The sequence below is a fragment of the Branchiostoma belcheri genome, unplaced genomic scaffold (genome assembly GCF_001625305.1).
Source record: "Branchiostoma belcheri isolate BF01 breed outbred unplaced genomic scaffold, Haploidv18h27 scaffold4, whole genome shotgun sequence".
NCBI lineage: Eukaryota > Metazoa > Chordata > Leptocardii > Amphioxiformes > Branchiostomatidae > Branchiostoma > Branchiostoma belcheri.
Window position 1 is genome coordinate 1,032,186 of NW_017804020.1, and position 16,693 is coordinate 1,048,878.

The following is a 16,693-nucleotide window of genomic DNA, read 5'->3' on the forward strand; positions in this document are numbered from 1 at the left end:
TTTAAAAGGGGATAACTCAAGAACCGGTTGACGGATCGTCGTGATTTTTGGTATGTGGGTAGCTTGCGTGATGCTTAATATAATTATGTGACAATTATGCAAATTTGGATGAAATTTGCATAATTTATGGGGAAATTCTATAAATCAGCTGCATTCCATGATAGGACAATTGAAGCTTGTGACATTGGTAATTGACAACGAGAGAAACACAGGAAGATGTTGATTATGTTAATAATGACTTAATTTGCATAATTAATGAGAAAATTTTATAATTATGTAATGATAACTGCCTGGAATTTCATACTTGTGGTATTTGAATGTTAAATTGAGGTGAACATCATTAAACATAATTTATTCAAATCAGGACCTCATTTGCATAACTTATTAGGAAATGCTAGAATGCATTTTTTGTTAATATAAGACTGTCTTTTGGTTGAGATTATGATAAAATGATATAATTCATGAAAATTAGGTTCCTATTTCTTAAATCAGGGGGGAATAATCTAATCTAAACTTTGTCAGTCATAAAGATTAACATCATTTGGCGAAGGTATGAGATCGGGGAACTCTAGTTTTTATTTTTTCGCCCTGTCGCTTCATATTTTTTTCTGAAAAAAATCTGAGAACCAACAAATTAAATTGGCGTGGCCTAACATTTTTCTGTTGCAAGTAATTACCTTCGCCAAGAATTGGAGAAGGTTATGTTTTCCTGGCCGTGTGTGTGTGTGTGTCTGTCTGTCAACAGCATAACTCGAGAAAGCTTAGATGGATTATCTTGATATTTGATAGGTGGGTTATTTGATAGGTGGGTAGGTCTTGATGAGAGCTCGAACTGATTAGATTTTGGGCCCCCTGGCGGCTTGTTATGGTACTGCAGCTGAACTTCCGGTTTGATATCTCATGATCCAGACATGCTAGGGTGACGAAATTTGCATGGTAGGTAGCTCTCGTGCTGGGGAGAAGTGACGTGAGTTTGGCCCCTAGCTGCTTGCTCTGGAACTGCAGGGGCGTTAGTTAGAAAATGTTTAAGGCTGATAACTCAAGAACCGGTGGATGGATCGTCGTGATTTTTGGCATGTAGGTAGCTGAAGTGATGCTTGACATAATGATATTACAATTATGCAAATATTAATGTAATTTGCATAATTAATGAGGAAAGTCTATTAATCAGCTGCATTCCATGATAGGACTATTCAAGCATGTGTCATACATAATTGAGAATGGCAGAAATACAGGCAGATATCAATTATGCAAATGAGGACTTAATTTGCATAATTAATGAGAAAATGTTATAATTACATAGTGGTAACTGCCTGGAATTTCATACTTGGGATATTTGAAAGTTATGTAAAGGTGAACATAATTAAACATAACTTATTCAAATAAGGACCTCATTTGCATAATTTATGAGGAAATACTATAATGGCATTCTTTGATAAGATAAGGCTGTCTTCTGGTGTAGAATATGATCTACAGATATAATTGATGCAATATAGGATCCTATTTGCACAATCAGTAATTAATCTATAATTTCTTAGCCATAAAGGCTAACCTCATTTGGCGAAGGTATGAGATCGTGGAACTCTAGTTTTCAATGTTACTTGTATTGGTGAAGGTATGCAGAAAAAAAAGGATTTCAAGCCCTGAAATACATTATGCATACAAAACATAAGCATGAACAGATAGATAGAAGGAGAAAGCTATAAGTAAAGTGTTAAAATGTGGTATTTTTTTCCTCAGATTTTTGAGTGGTGGTACTTCCGGAAGTACGGTACTTCCTTCATCGAGCAGGTGTCCCTGAACCACCTGGGACCGTGGCTCGGTGGGGTGGAGAACAACAACAACGGAAACAACAACACAAACAACTCACAGAACAACAATCAACAGTCTGTTCCAGGTGAGTACACTACACACCAAGAGCATGGCAAAATCATTCATCTGCAAAGTATAGAAATTTGGTACCAATACTTGTGTATGGTACAGATCTCAATTAACTTCGCATGCAGTTTTTACTAGTTTATTTCTTGTGCAAAAGTCAAATTCTGTAAATTGTGTTTTAATCACAATTGAAAGCCCTGTAATAGAACTAGAAATGAACTAGAAATTTCAACGAGAATTGCAGTTTTTACTAGTTTGTTTCTTGTCAAATTTCTTGTGATGATTGTGTTTTAATCAATTGAAAGCCTTGTAATAGAACTAGAAATGAATGCGATTTCTACGACTTTTTTCAACTAATTGCACGACTTTCGTATGTGTTTTAATCAAGAAATGCACAGCTTCTAATGCTGCTTTGTACATCTTCTGATTGCGATTTGCATATGTGTGGATGGGAAGATATTCAAGATCTGTCCACTATAGAGTTAAAGGAAACATTCAAGGTTACAATCAATGTAGATATTGTGTGCAGCAATGATCAACACATGATTTATGAATAAATATATAATGTAAATTTTCATATTTCTGATTCATATGCCCAATGTAGCCTTGGGGTGCCCCGTCCTTTACTAAGCGCCCACAGGCAAGCTATTACCACGGACCTATCACCAGCTGGTTTCCTTAATTTGCTGACTTCCTGTATTACGCAGAGTCATACGCAGAGTCTTCTATTGCACGAAGAGCGAAGAAACCTAAACGGTCTGCAAAAAAAATACCTGCGGCGCCTGGTAATTGGAGCCTGGTTTGGCCGCCCAAAACGCTACCAGCTTTGAGGAGATAGCGCTGAGCTCATGGGGGTCTGGTTACCAGACTAAGCCCAGTGACGATCCTCAATCTCTCTGAGAAGGATTGTAGTTCTGGATAGCACTTACATGTATACTCAAATCCCCCCTCCCCCCAATACTCAAATCCCCCCTCCCCCCATTCCAGAATGTAAAGTGTGGCGAAATCCACTCAACCTGCTACGAGGAGCGGAGTACAACCGTTACACGTGGGTGACGGGGAAAGAGCCGCTGACGTACTACGACATGAACCTATCAGCGCAGGATCATCAGACGTTCTTCACATGTGACACGGATCACAGTCGGCCAACTGATGAGTGTAAGAACTCACAACATTGTCTCTTGATTTGGTATCTCACAATGTCTGTAAGTCTGTCGTCTACAGTGATTGCCATTGAAACATGTAAATTTTTTTGCATTGAATTAAACTGAGGAGGTTGTATGCAGATTTATAGAATTTCTTCTTCAGCTTTGCCACATACTATACATGCAGGGTTCAAAACTCTCACACTCTTGCCACACAATTTCTGTTAATATTATTCTGTGTGAGACTTCTAGGTTGTCCATTTTTCATACAAAACAACCTTTTTAAATTTTTGCATCGAAGTAAACTGAGGAGGTTGTATGCTACATGCAGGTTTATAGCATTTCTTCTTCAGCTTAGCCATAGACTATACATGCAGGGTTCAAAATACCAACTCTCACACTTTTGCCACAGAGGTAAAGTTTTTATTTTTTTTATTATTATTTTTTTGCATACAAAGCCACCTGTTAAAATTTAGCTGAGCTTGTAGCTTCTGAAATACATCATGTCCCGCCTTCTTGTCTAGTGTGGGAGCGATACCTTTACAGGTGTCCAGTCTTACGACTTCCCTATTTCTTTAACAGCAGGTGTTGACCGCAACCTGAAACTTTGGTTTGCTACCTAGCTTTTGTAATATAAAAAAGTATTTTGAACCCTGATACATATACATGTAAATGGCACCTGTTTGTCATGTTTTTGCATTCGTTACAATAATAGTTACCTAGTGCTGTGTAATGCCGATATTGCCATTGATAATGATTTGAGTTCTGCCATTTAAAAGTGGCCTGTGTTCCCTCAGCGGTCATGCAGCGAGCGTGGCGGGAGCGGAACCCGCAAGCGCGCATCAAGGCCGCTCACGAGGCCCTCGAAAAAGATCCCGAGTGAGTAGAGCTTCATTTCCACACCCCTTATCATTCCTCTTAATGGTAAGGCCTAGGATAAAAATGTTGTGTTTCCTGTTTCAGTCCTGAAAAAGTTAGGGTCGGTAGGTAGGGATTATCATGTTTACCGAAGGAAAACGTATTGTTTTTGCTCTGTTTCTTCTTCTTCTGTTCCAAACAGTGACCTCCGACCTGGCCAATGACCTGATTTGTTGACGTCTCTCACCATGGTAACTTGTGTTGGGTTACATTATGTTGCAATTTTATAGTAGGAGGGATTTATACCCCTGTCTGACCATATTTATGAATGTATTTGAGTAAGAATTAATAGAGCAGACTATATGCGAATGTAATGTCTAGTCTTTTCTTTTTCTTTCTTTTTTTTATTCTCTAGTGATCCAACTTATACAATGCAGTTCAACAAAGTAAAATTTGCATGAGGACACTTATATTTTCAATGCTAACGTTGGAAAACCGATTGTACAACGTTTCATCACTCAGGTGTCAGATCATGGAGCAAGAAATGGTCGATCACCTAAAAAAATGTATGTTCCTTGCAGGCGTCTCCCCCGAAAAAGGCTAAGGTCGGCATTTTTTTCTAGGGTCGGTCGGGAAACAGGAAACACAATATTTTTTTTCCTAGGCCTAATCCACTGTCATGTCTTCCAGGCATCAATATGACAGAAGCAGCAAGCTGCCTGTTATAGCAGATAATTAGTACTTAGCCTCAGGGTGAAGTAGGCTATTAGATCTTACCCTTTGATATGTCTCTTGTGCTAAGCAGTCACCATGCAGTGATGGATACTGTAATTGCATCTGCATAAAAGCTCTTGAAGCTGGCGTAGGTGTTCCTTTGTACGTGGCTCGAGAAGAAGTATTGTTAAGTGCACATCATTAAAAGGCTAGGTGAAAGAAAAAGCGGTTCAAACTGGCTGTTGAGATTGTAGTTGGCTGTTTCATTCTTCTTGTAGTACTACCTACATGTTGATTAGCTGACAGACCCTAAAAAGAAACCAGGCTTGACAGAGAAATAAAGGAGTTACATCATATTACATTCAAGTGCTCGCTCTTCTCAGTATTTTTATGTCACTGATGTTGAATTCCTTTTATGTTTTCAGATGTGCAACTGCTTACATACTACTTGCTGAAGAAGAAGCCACTACCATTTTAGAGGTATGAACAGCCTTATCTTACATCACTGGACACTGTGCTTTCTCTTGGAAGACAACTTCTGTGTGTATGGTTGGACTACAAACATCCTTGCACGTTATAGCCACGAGATACCCTACATATCATGATACAGTAATCAGGTTATATCACCTGCATATGCAGGTTAGTGCAGGTAAAACTAGAGCTGTGCAGGTATTTCTGATGTCAACTTGCACCAAACCTGCACTGGTCCATGTACTGGATTTATATTTACATGTAACTGTATGTAGATTTTTATAAAGTATAAAAGAAATAATGGCAAATGCCAATGGTTTATGAATATTGATCCATATTTCCTGTGATCCATACTTATTAAATTTTGAGTGGTGTAGATAAAATGGTGCAGATAATGTTCAATATTACCGGCACTACTATGCAGAAAAAAGTATTTCGAGTCCTGGTTGTTGTAAAAGAAAACTGTAAAGCACTGATGGTAAGATGACACAGATGGATCAGGTATCAGAACAAGATGAGTAATATTTCGATTGTCTCATTTCTGCCATCCTTGTTTCCCCTCCCCTGTAGACGGAGCGACTGTTCAAGCAGGCGTTAAAAGTGGGGGAAGCAAACTACAAGAAGAGCCAGTCCACACAGCATCTAGGTGCACATTACGAGGCCATACATAGTGAGTACCCATTCTTTTCATCACTGGAGGTTTGCTTCCATTCAGTATTTTGTCTCACTGTGCCTGCTAAGAATTACTAAGATTTTAGATAGGTGAATATGCAGTTGTACAGGTTGAGTTAAAATTGGTGAGCAGACCCTCAATCTTGAAATGTAGGAAAACTAGATAAACTCAATCTAGTATGAACACATGTCCAGTTGGAACTATTAATGTTGGGTAACACAACTCCAAATTTAGGAGTCTAGGTGGACAGAGTTGACAGAAACTTGAAACATGTTCTGTCTAATTCTTGACGTAAGTGTTTAGGTTTTAACACAAGATGACATATTTTAAATCAAGTTGTTTTTTGTCAATATGTAATTTGTAACTTTTTTGGAACAAAGAATGCAATTCAGCATGTGACTGCTCTCTTGCTAATAAATCATCATTTTTGTTGTCTGTTGTACAGGACGGGACACGAATGTGTGCGTTTATGTACGGCGCAGACTTGCCATGTGTGCACGCAAGCTGGGCAGGGTGAAGGAAGCCGTCAAGATGATGAGAGATGTAAGAACCACTCATACTTATAACAAAAAAAAAGGCAACAAAACAACTTAAAGATAATGTGTTTACTGATGTTTCCTGAGGGTCTGCATGCCTTTTTCCATTAGGTGTAGCAACCAGTTTCACTGTTAATCATAGCCAGCTGCTGTTAACTGTAGCTGACTGGTTTAATTCTACTTATTGCATTATTTCTTATCCTAGATTTTTCACTAAGTATTACAGAAAAACTCTTTGTATGATGTAGTCGAATGCCAGATTGCCCCAAAATCATAACAGAGCATCCAAAGTCTGCAGACCAGTTCTGCCAAAGACTCCATGTATACAAAAGAACAGTCCAAAGAAGTTGCTTCCAAAGTGTTCTACAACTTAATTACTGTTAAACGTTTTACCATTAAGTGCTGCCAGTACCACTCCAAGCATACCCTCTTTCCCCATTATAATTCCTGCAGCAAGGGAAAGGAAGGAAAAAGAAGAATATTTCTGTGTGATACATGTACCAGAAAAAGGTAGTCATGAATGTTGTTGCGTGACGGTGTTTCTCTGCCTTGTGTGTGCAGCTCATGAAGGAGTTCCCCATGATGAGTGTGCTGAACATCCATGAAAACCTGATCGAGGCTCTGTTGGAGCTGCAGGCGTACGCTGATGTACAGGCTGTACTGGCCAAATATGATGGTGAGTCGGCCGCAGTTATGTTGTGTGTAGCACACCGGCAGAACATACTGCACCTGCACAAAACCCATAATGTGTTGTATTGTGCATAGCACTTTGTCAGAATGTCTCATATTCGTGCATATAAGGTCTGTAGTTTCCAAATGTTATGTCTGAAAAAGGATCGTCTGCCAAAGGCAAAATTTTGATGCAATATTGACCAAAAATCCAATGAAATCTGTGAAAAATTGGGGTTTTCACCAAGGCGCAGTATGTTCTGCCCACATGCTGTTGTCTGTAACTTTCAATTTTGTACATGTATAAGAGTGGAGAGTTCTGTTGGTGAAGGTTAGACATCCAGGTAATAAAATACGCCAAAAAACAGTTACCTACTCAAGCAACTGGATATGATTTTGAAAGCAGACGCTTCAGGTAGCATCCACTACCATACATATGCTCCTTGCATATAAAATGTAGTGTTGAGAGCCAAGAATTAATGGATGGAATGGAATGAAAAAGCTGCTTTTTGGAAATCCATTTGGGGTTCACCTGTTCATGCAGAAGTGGACAAAACTCTGCAGGCCAAGTGCTTCTTAGGGATTTTGCAAAATATAGCGGCAAAGGTGAAACCAAAAAGCACCATCGAACACCATTTACCATGGCATAGAAGTGTGAATTCCTCAAGGTGCTGGTTTTTATACATTGTATGACACACCCCAGTGTGTAATACCGTATTTTCTCTCTCATTTCCTCCAGACATCAGCCTACCAAAGTCAGCCACCATATGTTATACAGCAGCGCTGCTAAAGGCTCGAGCTGTCGCAGACAAGTGAGTTAAGGGGGCTTGCTTTCTCCCTCAAGCTTTTCTGTAAGGCCACAGCAAGTAATTTTTATGGATGACATCAGCGCACATTAATTTTCGCCTGATTTTGGAAGAAGAAAAAACAAGAAATTTTGTAGCTTCTGACAGTGGTCAACATGCCGAAAATGGGCAAAGATGTCTGTTGCCATGCCGGAAGGTGGATGGCAGATAACTATGAAGAGAGGAGACAAGAAAAGGCTCTGATTTAATGTTTTGTTTCTTCCTTTGATGCAGTGATATGTGACGCTGGCTGTGTATATGTGATGTTCCACTGAATAAAGCCATTTGTACAATGATTGAGTCAAAATTTTAAAATGTAGGAACCTTCTTTTTTCGGCCTGCCTTGTTTTTTTTCGCCCACTCGCTTAGATTTGGAGTCTGCGGAGGATGTCATCCATAAAATTTACTTGCTGTGGCCTAACACTGTTACATCGTTAACGTCCAACTTTTCAATCCTTCAAAAGTCTAGACGAATGAACTGTTGTTTTAGTGTTCCCTTTGAATGCATGACTTCAAACGTGTATTGCCCCAGGCAATGTCTGCATGCGTTAAGGTGGCCATTTTTCTTCCCTTCTCCTGTTTGTATTTGACAATTTTATTTGACATAACATAATGTCAAGTACCAAAGGTGACAATCCTAGGGGGGGCAGGAGAAAATTTTGAAACCTTGACCCTCTGAAATGCTATTTGCTTCAGGTGCAAGTTTTGCTCTTAGACTGTGCTTAGTTTAATGACACCCTTTTCCACTAGTCATGTTTTATTTTCCATTTTTTTCCGTGAAAGATGATGGATGAATTTCTGTCTGTCATGAGCAGCAAAATTCTGTCAAATGACCGAAAGACGACTAGAAATTTTTGATTGAAATCGTCTATTAATGCAATGAAACATCATTCATTTATTATGCGCATATTTTTCCTGAGTTGCGGTGGCCCCTCCCCCTGCTCCAGCATTTTACCCTTATGCTATATTTAGACCAGAAGCTTCCCTTTTGCATCCTGTAGGTTCTCGCCAGAGATAGCGTCCAAACGGGGGCTGAGCACGGCGGAAATGAACGCGGTGGAAGCCATACACAGAGCCGTGGAGTTCAACCCACATGTGCCAAAGGTTAGACAACTTTCTGGTTGTCATGAAGGTTCATCTGTGTTGGTAGTTATCATAGTAAAACGTTGAACTTTATTCCAAGACACAATTGTACAGGGATAAGGTCACGTGTTTGTAACCGTAACTCTCGCGAGATCACGTTGTGAAGTGATTGGTCATTAATTATCGTGATAAAGGTGACAGTGGTCGCTGAAAATTTGATACCTGTTCAATTGTGTCTTGGAATAAAATTCAATGTTTTACTATAACTTTATGGTTGCTTTTCATTTTACACTTCAATAACAATGGCACTATATATTTTTTAGATTAGTGGTAACCTTCAAATTGCATCAGGTGGTGCATGTAATAATCACATTAAAGAAAATCTAGTTATCAAAAGCAATTAGGATGCAACAATAAAACCCAAAATAAACTTGCCACCGAGTATGATACCTTTCAGGTCCAGAAGTTATAGGTTATGTCTAAATTGGACTGGTTGCAGCTCAAAGAATGTTGGGCCTTTACAAGGCTGCATTGCCTATATACCACAGTGCGTCAGTAGAATGTAATGTACCTGTGCAAAACCTGTAATGTACATGTATTGTGCATAGCACTTCAAGGTCGTATTTGTATATTTAAAGATTTCATCCTGTATGTAGATTTCAAATGTTGTGTCAGAAAAGATATCATAAGCAATAGGCAAAATTCTGATCCAGCAAAAACATCACCAACCTTTGGTTGTTGGGAATCTTAGAATTTTACGAAATAAACATAATTGACACAATGACAAACTTGCTTTCTTTAATCTCTTCCATTTTGCGCCGTTTGTTTCCACAGTACTTACTAGAGACCAAGTCGTTGATCCTCCCGCCGGAGCACCTGCTGAAGCGAGGGGACAGCGAGGCCATTGCGTACGCCTTCTTCCACCTGCCGCACTGGAAGAGAGTGGACGGAGCACTCAATCTGCTGCACTGCACCTGGGAGGGCAGTAAGTACCATCCTACACCCCCCCACACGAAAATAGATGCTTCCAGATTACCATATTTGGAAACAACAAATTGCACTGCACCTGGGAGGGCAGTAAGTACCACCCTACACCCCCACACAAAAATAGGTGCTTCCAGATTACCATATTTGGAAACAATGACTTGAAGACTATTCTGTTCAGTGTTTCTTCTCTATGACTGAGACCTGATTTGCACGCGGGCAAAAACCTGGTTGTATGAAAACTGCGTGCTCACGCAAGTGTATGTATGGAAAATTTTTCTTGCGTGTAAATCGGCCTGCTTTGACGTACGTCAAGAACGTACATTCAGATCGTACGCCAGCCCTTGAGGTAACGTGCAATCTGAAGGTACGTTCTTGATGTACATCAAAGCAGGCCGATTTACATGCAGAAAATATTCGACATATGCAGATTTTCATCAGGTTTTGCCCACATGTAAATCTGCAGGTCTTACATGTATCTAATTATCATTCTATCATTGACAACTACATACATGTTACAACAACAAGCTTTCTTTCTTCTGGTATTCCTTAACTTGTACATGTATCTAGTAGAATATGAGTAAAAGATTGTTCCTTGATGTTTGAAAGTGTAGATCGAGACAGACCCTTTGCTAGTATGTATTTACACAAGAGAACTGGCTAAAAAGACAGCCGAAACAAAAAAGTAGGTTATATCCACAGCCCACATGTCTGTAGACAGTAATGTCAGAAGGCTGTCTTGCGTAAGCCGTTTGTAGACTTACAAAAAATGTATGTGATGACCTGCCCTGGTCCTGGCCCACATAGATTCTCTGTTAAAATAGCAAGAAAGCTTTTGATGTCAGGACATCATTTTCTCTGGCATTCCCAAACAGGCCCCTATGGTGAGTCAGCAGTAGGAGATGCACCGTGCCATGGTTAGTAGTTCAGTGAAGGCTTTCTTGTTTTTGGATGAGTTCCCTCCTGAGTTCCCTTCAGTTTTAACAATGTTTTCTTTTCGTAAGCATGTTCTGAATCTATCATTATCGAGTAACTGTTCAGTGGGCTATACAATTTATGGAGGGTGGAATAGCTAGTGTGGTACAATTTTTTTTGTTGCCCCAATCAGATACAGTTCTGTCAACCGTTCGAAAATAATGATGTTTGAGTTTGTTTGTACAGTTTGTTGAAGGACACGTTAAATTGAGTTTGGCATAAATTGATGTGAAGCGACAGTTTGTATATTGTTTGTTCAGCTTTTGTGCCGACTAAGTTAGCTTGTACAAATGTCCTGACAGTCTCTTTGGTTATATAAAGTTGTGAAAATTTGTTGCTTTAGACGTCACTACTCTACAGTCATCAGATATCATTGATGTAAACTTGATACATGTTTTAGAAAATGGCTGTCTTTGATGTGAGTGCTTCCTCCTCTCCTGAGCAGTCAACTTTTGCAGTTTTTTTTTCATGTTAATTGCAACTTTTCATCTATCCCTTAGTCTAATTGTTCTAATTGTTCGACCGTTAGGGCACCACAGATGATCTGACAACCAATTCCCTCCACCCTTCTCAGTTTTCTGTTCCTCTTAATGTTAACATTGGTTACTCACTTCCAGTATTTATGAAAAGTAACTGGTAGGATGCACTTATTCTCTTTACTATGATGATATTCGACATACAATTTTAAACTGAACACAGGTTCGATTTATGTTTTGCTGCACATGTGAATCATGTTGTACAAATTAATAAAATGCATTAAGTTGACTGTATCTGCCCTAGCCTGGGTGCCAGACTGTTGCCAGGGACAGCATACAGGCTAGATCCTTGGCTCAAGAGCCAACAAGTCCCTTAGGAAATTTTACCACAGACCCTCTCAGTTAGAGAATCTTGGGGTCTACCTTGTGTCTTGGCCCTCGGAACAGTCTGGCATCTAGGCTACATCTCCCCCCCTCTTTCCTAAATGGAATGATAAAAATCCATGACGGAAAGTTTCAGTTCGATGTCTTTTTTTTTTCCCTTCCAAAATAAGACTGACATGCCCTCAGTTTTATCAGGTCCCTTCTGTAATCTACCATTCCATCGCTCGTCAAAATAATTATAGAGATCCATCACATCTTCCTGTTGGAAAATTCCTGACTCAAAACACACAAATCAGAACAGAACTGCCTCTAGAGAAGCCGTGGTGTCTAGTTAACTCTCGTTCTCAGCCTCTTTCATCCCGGTCCTGTTTGTTGCTTTGTTTAATCCCTGCCTCACAGAGCATGTGGCCCAGGACGTCCCCAGGTCATTGCTATAAACAAGGCTGACATCTTAAGTAGAGGCAGTCAGCATCCTTATCTGTAACTGAAGTGTGTGGTCTGGGCACACTTGTGATTTCCTGCAACTATCTAAACTGGGACTTTCTTCTCATAAACATTTACTTCTTTGTATTGAGTTTATCATCACAAATTCATGATTTGGACATAAAATATCCTAAAGAAGATTTGCAAATTTGGGATTGTATTCGGCATTATGTTTTACCAATACTAAATTTTGCCATTTGGTCCAATCCATTCCATGTTACAGAGTAGAACCTGCTGTTATGTCCACTAGAATATTTTTTTATAAAAAGGAAAAGTTATGGCATATGCAGTACATCACAGTATGTTCCCATAATGTTTTCACACTGATCTCAGAGATACTACTCTTGTTGTTTCAACAGAAATAAATATTTTTACAGTTTTTGATTTGATACTTTTTAGCTTAAGGCATCTATCACCAATCTACCAAAGACATATTTTTATACCAGTGTTGAACTATATCTTCGGAAGATTTTGTTTTTTCGAGACCTGTGATTTTTTTGGAAATGTGGATGTCTATATAACGTTACCTGTGGTGTTGTAAAACAAGGATGTATTGTTTCATTACTTGACCAAAGAACCTGATAAGATGGACTTTTAAACTGTTAGGTCTGACTCGTGACCTTACTGCATCCAGTAAATTGTGTATTTTTTCCCCAGAAACTTCAATTTCATATCATGCCATACGTTACAAACGGTAGGACATCACTGTGTCCTCTCAATACTACATTTTTGTAGTGTCCGAATGAAGAACAGATTATGATCAGACTTGTTAAGTGTGTAGACATCAAACAACACACTCTAGAGACCAGGAGCTGGAATGATATACTAGTACATGTAGATGGATAGGACTATTGTTTTGATGCAAGTAGCAGTAAGTCAGCAAGACCTTCCATTCTGTTGTACATAGATACATGTATGATGACACTTGTTGGTGTGCTTAAATGTTTTTCTGTTTTTTTCTTGTGTTCAGCATTCCGGATGATCCCGTATCCCCTGGAGAAGGGTCACCTGTTCTACCCCTACCCCAGCTGCACAGAGTCTGCAGACCGGGAGCTTCTGCCTGGTAAGTCTCTTTAGGGGGGCCTGCATGGGGGGGTCCCGACAACGCTCTTGGCTAAATTGTGAGAGCCCTCGATTATCCTTTACAATGAATTCCAAGGTTACAAGATCAGTAACATTGGACAGGATTTGAACCCGGTATTCTGAGTTGAACACTCTGCCGTTATGCCACAAAACCCCACATGTCCCAATCCCCAAAAGTTGGGGTTAACAACCTGATGTACGAAAACTGTATGCGAGTGTACAAAAATGTGCGAGCAAAAACCTGACCTATGAAAACTGCATATGCATGTGAGTGAACAAAACATAGAGGCAAAAACCTGTAGTACAACTGCAAAAACTGTGTGCGCATGCTAGTGTACATTTGTACAAAAACATGCAGACAAAAACCTGCAGTGTGAAAACTGCATATGCACACAAGTGTACAAAAACATGGGGTCAAAAACCTGATGTATGAATACTGAATATGCATGCGAGTGTACATAAACATGGGGGCAAAAACCTGGCTGACGAAAACTGCATATGCATGTGAGTGTACAAAAACATGGGGTCAAAAACCTGGCTGACGAAAACTGCATATGCATGTGAGTGTACAAAAACATGGGGTCAAAAACCTTACATATAAAAACTGCATATGCATGTGAGTGTACAAAAACATGGGGTCAAAAACCTGTGGTATGGAAACTGTATATGCATGCGAGGGTACAAAAGAAGAGGGAAGATTCTAGAATTCTTTTATTTGTTTTCTTGCAAAATCTAGAAGCAACTATAAGCTAGTGTAGTAGATATATTAGTGTCACTGACGGAAATTGTAAATTTGACATTCCACCTTGTTTGTATAAGAAGGGATTTGGAGATAGAAATCTAGTCCCTCAGTGTTTAGTCTCTGTGCCAGACTCATTAGCTTTATTACCAAAGATTCATTGCTAACGTATATCACTAAATGCCTAAATACACAGTGGTTTGGTTTTCTTTGGCTTTGATACTTTGCTCAAAGGACATTTTACTTACTGCATATTGATGGTGAGAAAATAGAGATAAATCTAGTGCCGTTTGTTAAAAGTGTACTCCCAAATTTGGATGCCTTTGTGTTCAATCACTGGTTGGTGGTGATATGTATCAAAGGCATCCAGTCCAGTGCAATTTCAGGGAATAAGACTGGATTTTATTTTCTGGTCCTTCTAATAATGTAGTAAGTTGAATCAAGCCTATCCCATAGTAGTATTATACTTGTATCTGTGAGGCAAAATGCAATGTCATTGACAGAAAACAGTTGCTTGTTTCATATTGTAGGCTGGTTCTATTTGTTGGTGATGCCCAAAAATGATAGCCTGGGTACCATTTTCGCTGCTTTCGCATTTTCGCTGGATTTTCGCTGCGCAACGCTCAAAATTTTTTTGAGCGTTGCGAAAATCCAGATGGTACCCAGGCTACAAAAATGAAGGAACACACCTTGTTTTGGGGTATTTCAAGCACACTTCAAGAATGAAACGATGACAAAAATGTACAAGAAATGGCAGTAAACTTTGTTATCAGATTTCCTCATTCAGCATATTTATGTTTCGCTGCCCTAAAATTCAATCGGATGCCTTTAACTGCTTCATTCAAATGTCTGCTTGCTTCTTAGCCATGACATCACACTTAACACTTCACAATATCAACATCTAAGATGTGATTCTTCCTTCTTCAGCCTTCCACGAGGTGTCGGTGTACCCTAAGAAGGAGTTGCCATTCTTCATCCTGTTCACAGCCGGCCTGTGCTCCGTCACGGCTCTGCTGGCTCTCCTCACACACCAGTTCCCTGAACCCATGGGCCTGGTGGCCAAAACTGTAAGTCGAAGGGGTAAAGGGTGCATGTAGCGAGTCACAAGTATGCAAATGAGCACCTACCTACCTATAGACCTACCTGTCCTTTGTCACAAGTATGCAAATGAGTATAGTCACACCTATACAACATACATTTCCTGATATGTGTTTACTAAGGACAGGTATGTGTATACATGTAGGTAGGTAGGTACTCTCTTGCATACTTGTGACTTGCTACATGCAGCCTGTACCAATTATAGCACTACTATTCTGTTATGCTTTGTTGTTCTGTACATGCCATGTAGAACAGATTCAGTAAGCTTTTGACGAGTATTATTAACGATACACACAACAAAATGTTAGCTGCTCTCAGGAGCTTTTGAGACACGCTCTGTCTCTTCATCAAGGTGGTAAGATCTCGTCTTGGAGTTCTCTTGTCACATGACTTGATGTTGATTGTTCCTTACCCAGATTTATTTATTTTTGGCATGTCACTACCCTTCATGTCTCTAAGTTCACAATGAAGTGTTTAATGGTTGTTTCTCCTTGAGGTTGTGGAGTGCCTTGCCCTTGGGTAGCACCGGGGCCCCCGTGTGGGTGGCTGACGCACCAGACTAATTTAGTGCCCGACTGTTTGTTGTCCCTGCAGTTCCTGAACACCATCACGTCTCCCTTCAACTTCCTGGTGGAGAAGCTGGAGGGAGTTCTGCCCTCCAACCTGTGGCACCAGCTGACTCGGCTGTGATGGAGCCGTCAACAACACGCGAACGCCACCTTCCAGTACTGAAAACACAGACGTCTTCTACCAGTAGACAAAAGTGCCATGGATAATATTAAAAGCAGTTTAATGCTGTCTAAATCTTGGGAGTGAGAGGGGGGCTTCTGGCACATTCAGGGATTTCACAACTAGCTGGTACAACAGTTCTTTTAGATGAAGAAACTGGCACAAGGCAAAGAATCATAATGGTTCCCTTTGGACATAATCTCTAATTTTGGTACTTGTTCTCAAGACTTATGACAATGTTTTTATCATTAGCAGAACATGCTGCACCTGCGCAAAATGTGGAGCGTACTGTACATCTACAGAACATGTGTTCGTGAGGACGTCCATCTGTAGTTTTCAAATATCGTGTTGGAAAAGATATCTGCAACAAGCAAAATTCCGATGTAACGCAGACCAAACATCCAACAGAAACCATGTTTTTTTGCAGGCACAGTGTATTCTGCCAAACATTAGCCATTTTTTAGAAGATTTCTTCAAAACACGAAAACAGTTTTGGTAGGTTACTTCATGAGTTGCTGGGACACAGTTGCCTCTCAGTCCACTCACATATAATATTGAAATAACACATGATAAGTTTGTCATGACCAGGAAAATGGCTGGATTGCCAGCATGAAATCCCTAGTATATATGCCTTTTGCCTCAGTTTCTCACTACCAAAGCGAGCATTCATACATTTACAATGATTCTGTTGCATATAGTAAAGTGGTCTTTTGTTGGTTCCCTAGAGCTGTGGTATTTTGTAGCCTGTGCATGAATTCTACATTGCAACGTTAAATGGGAACAATTCTCTTGCCAAGATCTATTAAGCACTCCGTGCCCTTATTAAGAAATTTGTTGAACTCGTTATTGTGCTTAGTGCAAATACGTTCT

General features: G+C 39.8%; 1 protein-coding gene across 11 annotated transcripts in view; it reads left to right on the forward strand.

Moving 5' to 3' along the window:
* The window catches only part of LOC109477370 (suppressor of tumorigenicity 7 protein homolog), a 32,599-nt gene extending 16,409 nt beyond the window's left edge, over positions 1–16,190 (forward strand). For 2 of the 11 annotated variants that reach the window (XM_019778598.1, XM_019778607.1), the window contains exons 3-16: positions 1,741–1,897; positions 2,866–3,036; positions 3,821–3,902; positions 5,021–5,075; positions 5,637–5,736; positions 6,185–6,282; positions 6,837–6,951; positions 7,684–7,756; positions 8,767–8,893; positions 9,707–9,857; positions 10,732–10,773; positions 13,145–13,237; positions 14,924–15,063; positions 15,689–16,190. In XM_019778598.1, the coding sequence (XP_019634157.1) occupies positions 1,741–1,897; positions 2,866–3,036; positions 3,821–3,902; positions 5,021–5,075; positions 5,637–5,736; positions 6,185–6,282; positions 6,837–6,951; positions 7,684–7,756; positions 8,767–8,893; positions 9,707–9,857; positions 10,732–10,773; positions 13,145–13,237; positions 14,924–15,063; positions 15,689–15,784 (1,500 nt within the window). In that variant the 3' untranslated portion in view covers positions 15,785–16,190. Of the gene's footprint in view, positions 1–1,740; positions 1,898–2,865; positions 3,037–3,802; positions 3,903–5,020; positions 5,076–5,636; positions 5,737–6,184; positions 6,283–6,836; positions 6,952–7,683; positions 7,757–8,766; positions 8,894–9,706; positions 9,858–10,731; positions 10,774–13,144; positions 13,238–14,923; positions 15,064–15,688 lie in introns of all 11 variants that reach the window. The other 9 variants (XM_019778596.1, XM_019778606.1, XM_019778597.1 and 6 more) reach the window with 8 other exon arrangements.
* The last annotated feature ends 503 nt before the right edge of the window (positions 16,191–16,693 follow it).